This window comes from Microtus oregoni, unplaced genomic scaffold, assembly GCF_018167655.1.
Source record: "Microtus oregoni isolate MIOR12 unplaced genomic scaffold, Mior012 000004F_ref0000308, whole genome shotgun sequence".
Lineage (NCBI taxonomy): Eukaryota > Metazoa > Chordata > Mammalia > Rodentia > Cricetidae > Microtus > Microtus oregoni.
This window is the reverse complement of record NW_024543063.1, coordinates 62,858,767-62,874,974: the sequence shown is the minus strand read 5'-3', so window position 1 is coordinate 62,874,974 and position 16,208 is coordinate 62,858,767. Positions and strand designations below refer to the sequence as shown.

Genomic DNA, 16,208 nt, shown 5'->3' with positions numbered 1-16,208 from the left:
GTGTAAATAGTGCTGTGTGGGGGAGAGGGGAGACAGGTATGTGTGTGTGTGTGTATATGGAAGAAGGTGCCAGTTGCCTTTGAGTAGAGAAACTGACAGAGTTAGGAAAGATCATGAGATTTGGTCCTTAGTGACTAAAGAATTTCATATCCTATTCCTAGATCCAAAGCACTAATATAAAAATACTGCAGTGAATATTGAGTGAACAGATACTCTGAGGACATCTGCCTCCAGTGTAGATGATGGCACGTGTGCCAAGTAACCTGCAGCAAGCTATTGGCATTGCGTGCTGCGTGTGTTCTGGAATATCGAGATGATCATAAAAATTCTTAATATTAAAAATTACTTTCCATGGGATCACTGTTGCCCTCCTTTGTGTAGTTTTCCCTAAAGTGGATCAAGTTGAACAGCAAGGATCATTAGGCTATGAAGACTGAATCTGTAGCCGTACGGGTTGTGCACTGCCAGTGAAGTGGATCTGCCACTCCGTAGGCTGTGCCACAAGAGTTAGGAAGTTAGTATGGAAGTTAGAATTTTAAAGGAGAGAGCACAATAAAGGTGGGTCTTGTCGTTGCTGGAATACTTTTGATTAAACAAACAAGCAAGCATTACTATAATATTCCTTAGATTTGCTGATAAAAATTTATTTTAACTAAATTTATTTTCTTTGATACCAGCAAATTTTTATTGCTAATCTCTCACAAGTTATTATAAGGAAATGCCTATCTTATGATAATGAGATGAATTTGTCCTGACTAGTCTGATCTGGTCTTGACCAGTCTCTGACTTTCGCCCTATGTTGTCTGTGTGTGTGTGACCGATTTCCAGGCCTCTCTTGGTTTATGTAAACAAGCTTCTTTCATAATGTTCTCTGGCGTGTTTTCAACCTTCACTTGTATGGTGCAGTCTTGGTGTTTCTGTTCTGGATCTGCAGGGTCTCTGGGTACTGAGCACAGGGCCTGTGTGGTCTGTCCATGAGTTCTTAGACCAGTGGTTCCCTACACTTTATCGCTTTGCCTCTTCCTACTCCTTTAAGAATCTTTATCAGCCGGGCATTGGTGGCACATGCCTTTAATCCCAGCACTCGGGAGGCAGAGGCAGTCGGATCTCTGTGAATTCGAGGCCAGCGTGGTCTACAAGAGCTAGTTCCAGGACAGGAAACAAAAGCTACAGAGAAACCCTGTCTCGAAAAATAAAAAATAAAAAAATATGAATCTTTCTCAAATATTATTGTTTTTATAACATGAGGAAAATATTCTTTTATTTTGCAGCTTATTTGCTTTTAGTTCTGTCCTGGATACTGTGTTGCTGAGACCCAAAGGAAAGAATGATATTGAGTATTATAGTGAGACCCAGGAGCTACTGAGGACAGCAATAGTCAATCCTCTGAGAATGTAAGTAGAGACATGTGTTTTGTCTTTAGTTGGTGTTCTGTTTACTGTTTTCTTGTATAGTAACTAATTTATGCTCTGGACTCATGTAGTAAAAAAGAAAGAATTTAGTTCTCATGAAATACTTACTTTTTAAAACCTTTATTTTTTGTCCTCTGTTTATGTGTTGTTTAGTCTGGGCAGTGCATTCTGTAAAATGATGGGACTCATTTGGAGTCATGCACTACAAGGTAGCAATGACATTGCACTAGAAACAAGTGAGGTATATTAAAGTGACATGGTATTTTGTTTGTTTAAAAGAATTTATTTAGGTCTTCTTTTACTCCTTTACTAAGGTAGTTGTAAATGTGCAGAAGACCATGTAGGAAGACTTTGATACATGATGGTGATGTGTGATGACTTCACAAGGCGTTTATGTGATGAAGAGTTAGGTTAGCCAGTGATCAGGAAACAGATAGCTCAGGGACATAGAGAACAAACTATACAATTTAAAGTCCAACTGTGATCAATTTAAAGTTTGTGATGCACTTTTCTCAACAGTGAAAATAAAAATTAACACAATATATTTAAAAATAACAAAATATGAAACTATAAGGAGTATTCCAAACGACGTACTGTGTCACATAGCTAAGAAAGTAAATGAAAAGTGAAACAAATTTCTCTAGATACTTGTTTGCCTTACTTTTCTAATCATCTTATCCTTTAATTATGTGCTTTGATTTTAATATTAATTATTTAGTCTTACACAAATTTTAAACTCTCAGATTTTTCTTTCCCTATGTAAATGACACTAGAACAGCACAGGTCAAATCTTAACCACAAGGCATATTATCACAACCTTCCTTCTTTTTAAAATACTGTCAATCCATCAGCAAACGTTTTTTGCATACGATTGCCCAACTAGTCCAGAATCATAGTTATTCTAATTTTGTCACCAGTCTATAGAAAACACTTGCTGCATGGCCTATGAGACCAAGGTGCATCTTGTCAGGCATGGTGGGATATACCTGTAATCCCAGCACTTGATAGCTCAAGAGGCTAAGGCAAGATCAGTAGCTCAGAAATTTGAGATATATTTCTTGTGTCTGCAAATGTCATATCTGTTGTTTGGACAGAGGTTTTGCTTTCTGTATTGGAAGCGCCCACAGGCAGAGATCCTGTTTTGTTTATTTGTTTTTTTTTTTTTGTTGTTGTTAGGTTTCTTTAGTCTCCTTTTGTATTTTTGGTGCCCTATATATAGCATTACACAAGTGGTAGGTGTTTAGTGTTTGCTGACTGCAAAGAGCTACCAAGTAAGTGGATAGTCGCTCTAAAAAGCAGGTACACAGTATGATTAGCTGGCTCTGACTTGTTCTTGTAAGCCCATGGTCTCCTATAGTCAAACAAAGAGAATGTCATAATTATGTTGACTGTTTGATTTCAGACTTTAGATTTTTAGTATCTCATCAGTGCCCTTTTCCATGTCTCTTATCCTGTGTATAAGAAGGGCTTTCTCAAAGTTGGATATCCTATTTTATAAAATAAGTGTTTTAATATAATAAGCAAATGCCATTTAAAAATTGCTTCACCCAGGCTTCATAAAGAGTTGAGAATTGTATTAGTACATGGTAGTTATTTTTAAGGTGTTTACTAGTATCTGGAAACAACTCTGATTCTCAGACTTTCACTTTTCAAAGTTCTGTAAGAAGCCTACAGTTGTTTCTTAAAAATAAATGCCTTGTCTATTGTTTTTTAACATGTTAGAATTGTATGAAAAGTACTTGATTATTAAGATGTGCCATATGACTCACTGTGCCAGTGTCAGTTAATTCACTTTTATCAACAGATATGGATATGTGTGTGCCACAAAAATTATGAAACTGAGGAAAATACTTGAAAAAGTTCCTGCTGCATCAGGATTTACCTCTGAAGAAAAAGGTGACCCTTTTAATTTATAATATATGCATTGAAAATAACTTGAAAGTTTATCATCTAGTAATATGCTAAATTATTTCCTGAAATATACCTATTTAGTTTAGAGGATTAAATTTAAGTTAGAATTATTTGAGAGGGCTAGGAGTATACTCAGTGGTGGAGTATGTAAGAGGCCTTGGGTTTGATTCCCAGCACTGCAAAAATATGAAAAGTTTTTTTTCTATGTGACATGCATATTTCTCCTGATTTTGTGAATCTTCTGAAGTGATGTGATGTGGAAGAAGTCTTTAAGAGGCCAGCCGGCTGGCTCTACAGAAGATGACCAAGTAAAGAGCTGTCCTTGTCCTCAGCAGTGCTGTTCGGAGCTGCTTCTCTTCCTGTGATAGGGAGCGTCCCCAGCACTCAGTTTCTCACTGTGCTCCCTGTTGAAAGGGGCTGTGGAGCAGTTGGCCAGCACTTCTGTCTGCTCACAACTGAAGAATTTGCTCAGATTCAACTCCTGAATTAGTTTGTTAACTGTATACTATAACCAGCTGTGGCATTTATACACATGGCTATTACTAAAATAGAAGAAAAAATAGGACATATACCAGGTATATTCTACTGAACCTCCCAAAAGACATAAAAATGATTTCACTGTGTGTGAATGAGTATATTCTGTTAAATAGGGCATCATGACAACAAATGAAAAAGTAATATTTTATTATAAGTTTTCCCTTCTCAAGAGAACCTGAAATAACTAAACTTTGAATTAATATGTCACTCTTAAAGAATAGAATGGTTTTTAAATATTCTCTGTGATTCACTTAGGTTTTTTTTTGTTTTCTCCTAGATCCTGAGGAATTTCTAAATATCCTGTTTCATGATATTTTAAGGGTTGAGCCATTGTTAAAAATAAGGTAGGTCTCAAGCTGTCTAGAAGCATTTCAGAAGTAGACCTTCTTTTACACTGCCATTGCCCAGTAGCTAAATGTTGCTAGCATAGATGTGGGTTTCACTAGCTGCTGTCCTCTCTCTAGCTACACTTAACTTCCAGGGCACAAGTGAACCTGTCCTTTTAATTAGCCCTAGTGACAGATGTGCCCACAATTTAATTACTTATGAAACTGAATAGTAATATTTTTGAAAGTTCAGTTAGTGAACTTTTAAAAGGAATCTTACTTTAACTGAATTTAAAAAAAGAAAAAAGAAAAAAAACAGGGAGAGCATTGTTTTTGCTTCCCATAACTTATAGTTAGCCTTAAGTTAGCTCTTTCGTTGTCAGTTTAGATCTTCCTTCTCCCCATATTGAAAGAATACCTGAGTTTACTGCGATACAGTTCTTAGTGGGATGTTTGAAATGTCTGTGCTTCCCAGGTCATTTGAATGGTGGGCCCCTCTTGATTTCAGTCTTGCTTTCTCTGGTGAAAATCTTAGGAGTGTGCTGCCTACTTCCTTAAGAACCCACACTGATGAGTTAGTTCTCTTTCCTCTTGTGTCTAAGCAATGCAGTTTGAACCAGGATTAAACTGATTGTGGGAGCAAGGAAAGTATCACAGTTAAATTTGGTTCTCTTCAGAAATCTCTAACTAGTGAACTGGCATGATGCATAAACATTGGGTGTGCATACTTATTAGCAAGTCCAAGTTGGGAATTGCTTTCTATGTACCTAGAAAATCCTAGAGAATTATCTACAAAGATTTAAGAAAAGAATTTATTATAGTCTAGCCTGTATAAATTAATCATGGAAAATCAACAACATTTTTTATTCCTTCAAGCATATAGAAAAAGGAATATTTTATGTTTTAGGAAAGAAAAATAAGCAATCATTATTTTCAAAGATAGAGTTAAAAAAGATTTACGCTGAGTTACAAGGCAGATTTGATTAATTAGTGAGAAAAAGTAAATAATTAAATATGTTAATATTTTGGTTTGTTTTATTCTTTTAATGATTTTTACATTCCAACTCCAGTTTCCCCTCCTTTCTCTCTTCCTAGTCCTTCCCTCCCACCTTCTCCCTCTCCCCCCATCCTCTCCTCTTTCATTTCTATTCAGAAGAGGGCAGGCCTCCCATGGAGATAAAGCAAACATGGAACATCAAGTTGCATATCAAGACTAGACACCTCCCTTGTATTAAGGCTGGAAAAGGCAATCCAATAGAGTTCCCAAAACTGGCAGAAGAGTCAGAGACAGCCCCTACTCCCACTGATAGGAATGTATATTGACAGAATCTTAACCTATTGTCTTTACCTTTTCTAAAAACTCAAAAAAAAATGATTTTAGAGTTTTCTACAAAATGAAGTGGGTAAAAATGTTCGCGGGTTCTTTTATTTAAAAAAAGAATTCTACTGTAATTTGTAAAGGCAAAGCAATAAACATTAAAACAGTATATAATTAGAAGTATTTATCAGTAGACTTGAGTAGAAAACTCAATAGCATTGAAAGAAAAAATAGCATGATATAGGATATATGGTAGTTAGTTTGGGAAGAAAAGGTCAGTTTTTTGGGGGTTGGTTTATTTTTCTTTTCTTTTTTTCTTCTTCTTAGTTTTGTTGTGAGATAAACCTCTAAACATATCTGTAAAAAAGTTTTCTGGTTGGGTTGAGGCTGAGAGTGTGAGGTGCGGTCCATCTTGGTGCAGTTGTAGTGGGACTGTACCTCAGCCGGTGTCCCTGCTTCTGCAAGGGAAGCAGATGGAGATGAATGCAGGTGCTCAGCTCACTTTCTCCTTCTCATTCTGGGGCCCAAACTTGTGAAATTGTGCTGCCCACATTTAGGGTGGATCTTCTCACCTCAACCCAATCACCAAACTTTTTACAGTTATGTTTAGAGGTTTATCTCATAGATGATTCCAGATCCTGTCAAGTTAACAATGTTAACATCACAAGACCACTTATTGTCAACTTGATACCCAAATATATGGTCCTTGGGCTTCCCACAGGTCAGGGAACCCTGATTGCTCTTTGAGCAGATGAGGGAGGGGGGCTTGATCGGGGGAGGGGGAGGGAAATGGGAGGTGGTAGCGGGGAGGAGGCAGAAATCCTTAATAAACAAATTTAAAAAATAAAAAAAATAAAAATACATTTAATTTTATTTTTAATTGTGTGTATGAGTTCAGTCCCAACAGAGGCCAGAAGAGGATGTCAGATTTCCTTAAGCTGGAATTACAGGCAGTTGCGAACTACCTGTTGTGGGTTCTGGGGACTGAGCTTTGGTTCTCTGTAAGGGCAGTGTGCTGTCTTAACCTCTTGATAGCTGAGACATTTCCTACCACTTTTGGTTAAGAGCCTTAGTTGTTTTTTTTTTTGTTTTTGTTTTTGTTTTTGGGTTTTTTTTTCATGGCTGAACTCTCTCTCTCTCTTAGGCCCCAAGTTTTTTGAGACAGGATTTCTTTGTGTAACAGTCTTGGCTACTGGCTGTCCTGGAATTCACTTTGTAGACCAGACTGACCTCAAACTCACAGAGATCCGCTTGCCTCTGTCCCCTGAGTGCTCAAATTAAGTGCATGCTTCACCACACCCGACTTAAACATTTGATTTTAAAGCTATTACTTTCTACTTTTTGTCCCGATAGGTTCTTGATCATCTTTAATGCAGAATACATTCATTCTAACTTCAGAAGTTTCCATAATTTTTAATGTTCCAACACTGTTCAAAAATAGTCTTTTTAACCATGAGTTCCTGAAAAACCAATAAACAAGTTTTGTACTTCCAGCTTACAGTGGCACAGGGTTGGTTCTCATCCCAAAAGGAAGGAGTTGGGGCAGAGCAAGCAAAGAAAGGCCAGAGCAAAGCAAAGAGTCACAAGAGCATGAAGGCAGGGCGACCCAGGCTCCTTGTGGCTGGGCAGGGACGTCACAAGCTTCACAAGCTCATCATGGAGCTGCAGGGTTTTGGAATGAGTATAGGACCTCAGGACTCACCTATTATGGTCCAGACCACACCAATCCATGAATGTTTTTATATTCATGTTTGTAAAATGTCAATATCCACTTTAAAAAGTTACTAAATTTGTATTCTTGTGCCCTTGGATTGTCCCTGGTGGAAAATACAACCCAACTAGCATGGCTTGGTACAGTTTCACAACTTGGTTATGATTCTGTAGGTTTCCAAACTTCTAAAACACTAGCCGTGGGGTTATTTAATTATTTTTATCATTTTCTAAAATTTTCATAAACCCCATATTGTATATTGAGTATGTTTCCCCTGTACCTCCATACTTTCTATCCCTTTCCATGTCTCCCTCCTCATAGTTCCTTTGTTCCTTAGGCAGCATCACGTCTACTTTCATGTCATATACAAATTAATGCTTTTTGTCTATCTGTAGAAGATCTAGGAGCCATAAATGGGAGAAAACATACATTGTTTCTCTTTATGGGACTGGTTTAATTTGTTTAGTATGTTTATTTCCAGTTGTATCCATTTTTTATTACTGACATACTTTGTTCTTTATGGTTAAAAGGACTCCCCTGTGCATATGATTTGAGGAGTGATTTTTGTTGTTTTGTTTTTCATTTTAGATTTGGTTTGATTTTTTGAGACAGGTTTCTCTATATAGCCCTGACTGTCCTGAAACTTGCTTTGTAGATCAGGCTGGCCTCGAACTTACAGAGATCCACCTGCCTCGGTCTCCTGAGTGCTGGGATTAAAAGTGTGCACCACCATGCCTGGCCCTGGAAGTGAGTTTTGAGTGGCTGTTGTTCCTCCCAGTTTTCTGCTACAGTGTTAGGACACTATGTATCTTTCCTCCATTAACTAGCTGCCATGCCTCCTCCTGGCCATCCTTGATTTTTCTGGGTGTGATTTTTTTTTACCTCCATTATTTTTGTTTTCTCTTCTATGCTATTTTTAACTATGAATTTTTTCTATGACTTTTTTCTATGACTTTTTCTATGATTTTTTGTAGTCAACAACCAATTAAAATGTTATTCTAGAATAACTGTTAGTTTCTTGGATTATAATCTGTTCTTATTAGCTTTGAGTTCTCAAGAGTGCTGTAGCTAGTTACCAGATTTTATGTTTTGTAAATTCAGGACATAATTTCCTTGGGGCAGCTGAAGATCACAATAGGCTGCTCCCTGAATTACAGAAGTTTTGTGATAAGAACTGCTGATAGTTTTTTTTCTAAAACTCTTGAAATCTAGACATACATTTAAATAATCTGATTCTAAACCCAGAAACTTGGCTAAAAAGATAAGCGGTAAGCTGAAAGATGAAAATCAATTTTTCTCAGTAGAGTTAGTTTTAATGGTTACTAGTAAGCTGGCAAGGGAAGGGAGATGTTGGACACCTCATGTTTCACCGTGACCATTTACCTGGTGTTTGTCAAGTTGGTGGGTGAGCATCTAAAGAGCTGCTGGTAGCTGAAAGCCTAGAGGATAGTTGTTAGGGTTCCTGGGAGTCACACCTTGCCCTGCTTTGACTTGCTAGAAAAGTATCCCTCCCTCCCTCCCTCCCTCCCTCCCTCCCTCCCTCCCTCCCTCCCAGGGCTTTTATTTTAAGAAGTAAAGAAGTTTGATTTAGAAGGTCTAAGAATCCGTCACTGAGGCATTGTAGCATTTGCTCTAGTCAGTAAAAGCAGCTGCTCACAATTGTCTGTAAGTTCAGTTCCTGGAGACCTGACATCCGTGGTCAAACACCAATGTACATAAAATAAAAATTAATTTTTTAAAAAAGAGTATCTGCTACTTTCTAGATTTGGAGGGAGAAGAACTGATTATTGTTCATATAGTGTTTCTTGTCTGGAATATTATTCTACATTTTTCTTTTGATGGCAAGAGATCTTTCAAATAATTTATGAAGAAGGCAGAAGAACTAATTTATGAGGTCTTCTGCATAAGCACATTTAATTATCTCATCCGAATCATTGTCTTTCACCTGGTGTGTGGACAATCCAAAGCTGGACATGAGCATCATGATGCTGTGTCCTCAGGTCTGTCAGACGCTTCATACTCGATTCAGGCATTTGGTAGACGGCTTATATGCATTTCTTCCTGTGTGCTCCCAGATCAGCAGGTCAGAAAGTCCAAGACTGCGACTTCTATCAGATCTTTGTGGAAAAAAATGAGAAAGTTGGAGTTCCTACAACTCAACAGTTACTAGAATGGTCTTTTTTCAACAGTAACCTGAAATTTGCAGAGGTTAGTGATTCTAACTGGACTTGTACTGCTACTTTATTTTGTTTCTTATCAATGCTAGATATTAAACTCAGGCCTTTTGTACACACTACCCCAAGTGCTGCCCCACTGAACCACACCTAGCTATCACTGTGCTTTAACCAAGAATAGTTTGAAGAAATAGTTAAGAAGACACTTTTTTTTTTTAAAAAAAAAAAAGGTATTCTAACTTTGTTTCTTTTTAAAGATATCCGCTTAGCTGAAATTGGAATGTTTTGGATTTGGTTTGCAAAGGGAACAAAAGCTAATTTTTAAGTTTAAAGTAGCTTAATGCAAAGATATGTGTACATACATGTTTACGTTTTCAGTTGTCATTTTTCCCATGCATAGTATCTAAACATGTCAAAGGTAATGTTATTTTTTCTTCCTCTGTTAAGAGAGAAAATACCAATAAATTCTTGTGTATGGGTTTGCTAATGAATGCAATAGAAACGTCTCTTTGACTGTCAGAATTTGTGATCTCTGCAGTGCATGCCGTGGTCTGTTTTATCATGTTCGTCTCTGGGGGAGTCTGGAAAATCTGTAGCTTATTGCTGCTCTGCATCCACACTGCACATTCACAAGTGGGCTCTGCTTCATGGGCCAACAGCCCTGCTGAAACCACTACTGGGTTTGACAGCTATGACTATTTCAGTTTCATAGGGAAACTCGTTAGTCCAGGGGTTAGGACTCAAGGCTTTGGACATGCTAAGTAAGCAGTATATTGAGCTAAGTCCCCAGCTCCTTAAGATTTTGGTTTCTAAAGCGATGTGCCTTTTTTTTTCTTTTTTAAGGCACCATCATGCTTGATTATTCAGATGCCTCGGTTTGGAAAAGACTTCAAAATGTTCAAAAAAATTTTCCCTTCTCTAGAATTAAATATAACGGATTTGCTTGAAGACAGTAAGTATATAGTCCTTTCTTTGTTTTTTGTTTTGTTTTGTTTTAGAAATAGTTGGCCTGGACTTTTCATTAGTTATGGGTATAGTACTTCTGACAGGTAATTCAGTATTTGAAGAGCTTAAACATACTAACTCAATAATTTGACTGCTAGAATTTATTCTTAAAAAAAAGAGGTAAAAATAAATAATTTAAATGCAAATTTACTTACTATCTGACAAGAAATGTTAATAAGAGGGAAGTGGTTAACTGGATCATATGTCTAAACAATAGACCTATGTGAAAACAGTGTGTGGTAGTTATAGTGGAAGGGAAAGCATCGAGAGGCTAGATGAGAGAAGCTTGAGATACACATGTACCTGGGTGCACATACTTTTATAAATATTCAGACAGAAAATTGTTACAGAAAGTTCATAATGCCAGTGATTGTTACTGACTTAAGATCATATGTGCTATTAGTCTTAAATACTTACTTTATATCTTTGAACATTTCATGACCAGAAGAACAATTCTAGAATAGGTTAACAAAAATGGCTATATGAAAAAAAGTCCTTAAAAATACTTCAGGTACAAAAAAAAAAATCCAAATGAAATTTTAAGAGGGTCAGAGAGGACTAGGCCTTTCTTCTCCCCAACCCCCAAGCATTCTTGTTTTCAAAGTATAGCTTTTACTTTTAACGACAGAATGTCTTTTAAAAAGGCTTCTTCCTTCTCTCTTTGCCTAGCTCCCAGGGAGTGTCGCATCTGTGGAGGACTTGCGATGTTCGAATGTAGAGATTGCTATGAAGACCCCGACATCACAGCAGGGAAGATCAAGCAGTTCTGTAAGACCTGCTGCACTCAGGTAATCCACACTCACTGCACCAGTCAGAGTCAAAGGGCATTTTAAACATTCACAGTAATTGTTATTGCTCATGTCTCTTCTGCCGGTGTGTGTGTGTGTGTGTGTGTGTGTGTGTGTGTAGAACTTGGCTGTGGTGGTCAATGAAAGTGATTAGAGTCTGCCCTTGAAACATGGCATTTAGCTCGCTTGTATTTTCTTCATGGTCCATTTTAGGTTCACCTCCATCCGAAGAGAATGAATCATACCTATCACCCAGTATCACTTCCCAAAGACTTGCCTGACTGGGACTGGAGACACGGATGCATCCCCTGCCAGAAGATGGAGTTATTTGCCGTTCTCTGCATAGAAACGAGCCACTATGTTGCTTTTGTGAAGTATGGGAAGGATGATTCAGCCTGGCTCTTCTTTGACAGCATGGCTGATCGAGATGGTATTTAAAACTTGTCTTTTGGAGGGAGATGCTTCCTAGTGAGAGCATGTGTTTGTGGTAATAGGGTATTTTGTGAGCAGATTCTTGAAAGGATACCACAGTGGGACGGACTTTATTCTTCAAAGGGTATTACTAATTCTGCTCCTCAAACTAAGGAGCAATAATGTTGTGCCATCTTGGTTTTTACGTGGATTTGTTAAAGAATCCTAGCCATAATCCCAGACTTGGGAAGTAGAGGATTGTGAATCAGAGGTCAGTTTGTATTGCATAGTGAGAACCTGTTTCAATTTGTCCCACCTCAAAAGAAAAAAAAAATTCTAAAATTTATTTAGAGCTGATTTTACCATCTTCTTCTTTGCATTTTTATATACAGTAGAGTAGCCATTTATTGAGGACATAAATGCCAAACTCTGTGGGAATCCTTTGGTCAAGGAAATCATGCCTGTTTTTCTATTGTCTAAGCTAACGTTAAAGGTGGTGAAGGTTGCATGGTTTGTATTTAACTCAGTCTTCCTGATCTCATGCATTTTATTTCAGGAAGACACCTTTACTCATTGAGATGTTTTTAGGAAGCTTAGTCATTACTTAGTACACACTTGAGTGACAGGGGTCTTGGTAGTAAGGTACTTGTCACAGTACCTGTCCATACCCCATTTACTCTACAGCTCTTTTTCCAAGCCCTAGTTCCCCAGGTCTTCAGGTGTGACACTTTAATAACCAGAGGCACCGAGTGACAGCTTCTTGACCAGAGGCCCAAGCTGTAGACCAACAGTTCTTCATTTCTGCATAGCTCTGATGCCTGAGGGCACAGCCCACCCCTGTGTGTGCTTCACTCAGCATTAGCAGCTTGACTTTTGGGAACGCACCTGGGAGAGCAAATCTGATCATCAGAGCACATGCGCGTTCTGATTATTAGTATCTAAATCAGCCGCGCTAGAGGTATGCAAGTATGTTCTTAAAACATAGGGAAACAGTAGTGCTCACAATTGGCTTCTAGTGGAAAAGAGTCAGGCTGCTAGTGTCTGGGAAGGACAGAAAAGTCTGAGGGGCCTAGAGTAGCAGTCTGCAAATCGGGACTGCAGCTTTTCCTAAGTGCCTGTCCTTTTACCAGGTTTTTTTTTGTTTTTTTTTCACTTTTCTCTGCTTGAGCCCTCTCAGAAGCCAATAAAAGGAGACCGTAATTCTAGAAACTGAAAGTCAAACAAAGTTTTGTTTGTTTGTTTTGTTTTGTTTTTGATTCTGGGAGTCAGTCTACACTAAATTCTAGGATAGTAAAATTGTTCTGGTTGGACAGGCTGCCAAGAGGACTTAGAAGTTCGCTGCCCTAATGAGAGCTCTCTCTCTCTCCCTAGGGGGTGAAAATGGCTTCAACATCCCACAAGTGACACCCTGCCCCGAAGTGGGAGAGTACTTGAAGATGTCTCTGGAGGAGCTACACTCCTTGGATTCCAGAAGGATTCGAGGCTGTGCACGCAGACTTCTTTGTGATGCGTACATGTGCATGTACCAGAGTCCAACCATGAGCTTGTACAAATAACATGTCATCAGAAAGGGGCAGAGGCCAAGCACAAAGCTTAACACCATGTTTCGTCCAGCTGGCACCCATTGCCGGCAATGGGTGTCTTTTGTGTTGATGGCCCTTTAGCAAAGGATTTCTGTCTTTTTAAACAAATTACTTTTGTGTTCTTGAAGTATTTAATAAGCATTTTGCACTCTAGGAAGTATGTTTTGTTTGTTTTTTAAAAGTTTAAATGAAGTTTAGTTTAAATGAAGTTAAGTTTTGTTTTCTTTAAGTTTATTGAGTTTATTGCATTGATAATATAATATTTTTGGAAAGATACAATTTTAATTGTGACGTCTAAAATCTTGTAGTCCATTGAGGATGTAAGTAAATATTTCTTCTTATGGACCAAGTATATCCTTCTCAGAGTAGATAGGTCATGAGACCGGCACCACTCCCAGTGCTTCACCAGGGAGATGGTTGTTTAGTTCCCTAATGCAGCTGGGATAGGCGGAGAAGATGGAATGGTGGAAACTGGGGAGCAGAGTGGCCTGAGGAGGCAGTGAGCCGCCCATCACAGCAGAGGGCAGGACTTGTGGAGGCAAACTTCTGTGGCTTTGGGCCTTGGCCCTCTTATCAAGATGTCAAAGTGTGACTTCCTGGCAAGGAATTAGGCTCCTGTGTGAGCTGTTGTCTCAGGTGGGGGACTGGCTGGAGTTGTTGAGGGTCTATGCTTTGTCTTATTCTAGATCCTAAAGGGTTTCTCTTGGGCCCAAATGTGGTGACAAGCTGAAGCAGAGATGGCCAGGAGTAGTGAACAGTGGAAATACTGGGGATAAACCCTTGCTGGTGGGTGGCCTTAAATGGCGTTAATTTATCCTCAAGAGTACCGCAGGGTCCTGGCCACTCTCCTGGCAGTGCTGACCGTTTAGTGTCATCAGATTTTGGTTTCTTATTTTCTTCCTAACGGATTTGAGGGAGAAGGTCTGTTGATGTAGGGATGGTCCTTCCAGGCACCGTAGGCCTCTGCACAGTTCTCTTGTGCTTTTAACTACTGTTGATGTTCACTAGTTATTCAGTCTAAAGGGATTATGCGGGAGACACAGCTTCTTTGGTTTTATATTATGAAATAGCCTTGTATTGTGGGATGTTAACTCTGGAGAGTCGCCCTCATACTCAAAGTATTCATTAAAAAAATCCCCTGATACTCCCTAGGGGTGTGTGGCTATTATCAGGCTGACCCAAAGGAACACATTTTGTATTCCATTTCCTTTACTTGTATCTTGTTAAAAATTTTTTGCCTGAAGAATATTCTTTTGTTTGTGAAAACATAAATAACATTGTATAAAACAGTCCCTTTCTGTCAGAATGCTCCAATGTAGCCTTAATTTTGTTAAACGAGACGATTGAAGTGCTGTTATGGAAAGATATGTACCATGTACTATTTCTGTATCATTAAAACGCAGTTTTCATGGTTCTTTCTCTTTGATTTCTTTAGCGGAAGGGTCTTGGGTTGGGGGAACATAGAAGTTGGTTCTTCATCAAGCTTCCAGGCACACATTGTGTCTAGGGCATGTTTTAGGGTGTCGCCATTTGACTCTGGGCCATAGCATGGCCTCTACCTACTCTGAATATGTGCTGGCTATGGCTCATCACCACCATCTCTAAGCCTCCAGACACAGCTTACTCCTCCCAAGATGCTATTTCACCTGCAGGTATGTGGTCCAGAGCTGTGTGTTTCACAGGGTGCGTGCTGGGCCTAAGAACTGCCAAGGATGTGGCTGCTTCTCTGTAATGCCCAGGGAATGATCCCATGACATTTTAGGAACTGGTTTTTACTCCAGGCTTCTTTTAGATAATAAAATGCATGAGAAGTCCTCCTTCCTTGGAGACTAAGCCCCTCACTGCGTACAGGAAGGGACACTAGACTGATCTGAGTTTTATTGCTGCTGTAGTATGTCAAGGTTTCTGTTTAGAAAACACACAGCTTACAACATGACCGTGCTGGTAACAGCATGCCGCAGCTCTACTTTTTCCTGCTGAATTCAGAGGTTGGCAAACACTTTCAGAGATTTTACTCTTGCATTTGGGCATATTGATGTGACAGGCATTGCACTGCCCATCTGTGTATACGAACAGTCAAGTGAAGATCCAGTCTTTGCTGAAGAAAGCTGACCTAGCCAGAGGAACTCCGAATCTACCCTTGACTTATGACCAGGCTCCCTGACACAGTCTGAAGAATGGGACACACTGTCAGTAAGGGGTTTCCATCCTGGCTAGAGGTCGGGTCTGCACAAGGATGTTTTCCCATGGTGCTCATGGCTGGACGTAGGCCCATGGGAATATCCAAAGGTGACTCAGAGGTATTTGTCTCTTGTGCAGCCAAGTAGGAACCACTTATGGACAGAGTTTTTCAAGGGAAGCAATCCTCACATCATCCCTTCTGGGAACCTTCTGCTCCAGTGGAAGACAGGCTGTGGGTGAAAGTTCCGGAGGGAAGTAGAAAAGTATGGGAAAGCTGCTGACTCAGCCTTTGAAGAAAGGTAGGGGAGGTGTGTGTTGGATGTAGGAGAGTTGAGTTTAGTTTGAATAAAGAATACTGTTGGGGCAGGAGAGATGGTTCAGTGGTTAAGAGCACTGGCTGCTCTTCCCCAGGACCTGAGTTCAAACCCCCTACACCCACATGGTGGCTCACAGCCATTGGAAGTTCCATTCCCAGAGGAATTTTCTGGACTCTGAAGGCAACATCGGTGCACAGAAATACATGGAGGCAAACACCTATGCACATAAAAGCAAAGATTAAAAAATTTAGAATACCAATATGGGCACTGTGAGGATGCTATGTGTTTTGTTTGGGAAACATTCCAAAGTGTGTGTGAATTCCACGTGTTGTTTCTGATGTCATTCAAAAGAACAACCCACCAGTTATGGGGAGCAACAGTTTGTGACAGTTCCCTGCCTGTCTTCACCTGTTGGTAAACAGCAGGTCTCAGTGGCCTGCCAGCCATGGTGGGGAACAGCTTTACAGTGTTCAGTTTTGATGGAAGGGGTTGTTCCTGGGATCTGATTACAGCCGGGAGGTGATTGAAGACTGA

At 39.3% G+C, this 16,208-nt stretch overlaps 1 protein-coding gene across 1 annotated transcript in view; it reads left to right on the top strand.

Moving 5' to 3' along the window:
• LOC121446984 (ubiquitin carboxyl-terminal hydrolase CYLD-like) overlaps window positions 1–13,185 on the top strand; it is a 60,132-nt gene extending 46,947 nt beyond the window's left edge. Inside the window, 8 exon segments of the mRNA XM_041649931.1 lie at window positions 1,272–1,394; window positions 3,217–3,308; window positions 4,138–4,204; window positions 9,291–9,423; window positions 10,233–10,341; window positions 11,064–11,182; window positions 11,396–11,612; window positions 12,965–13,185. Of these exon segments, the coding sequence (XP_041505865.1) occupies window positions 1,272–1,394; window positions 3,217–3,308; window positions 4,138–4,204; window positions 9,291–9,423; window positions 10,233–10,341; window positions 11,064–11,182; window positions 11,396–11,612; window positions 12,965–13,149 (1,045 nt within the window). The 3' untranslated portion in view covers window positions 13,150–13,185.
• Window positions 13,186–16,208: the final 3,023 nt, after the last annotated feature.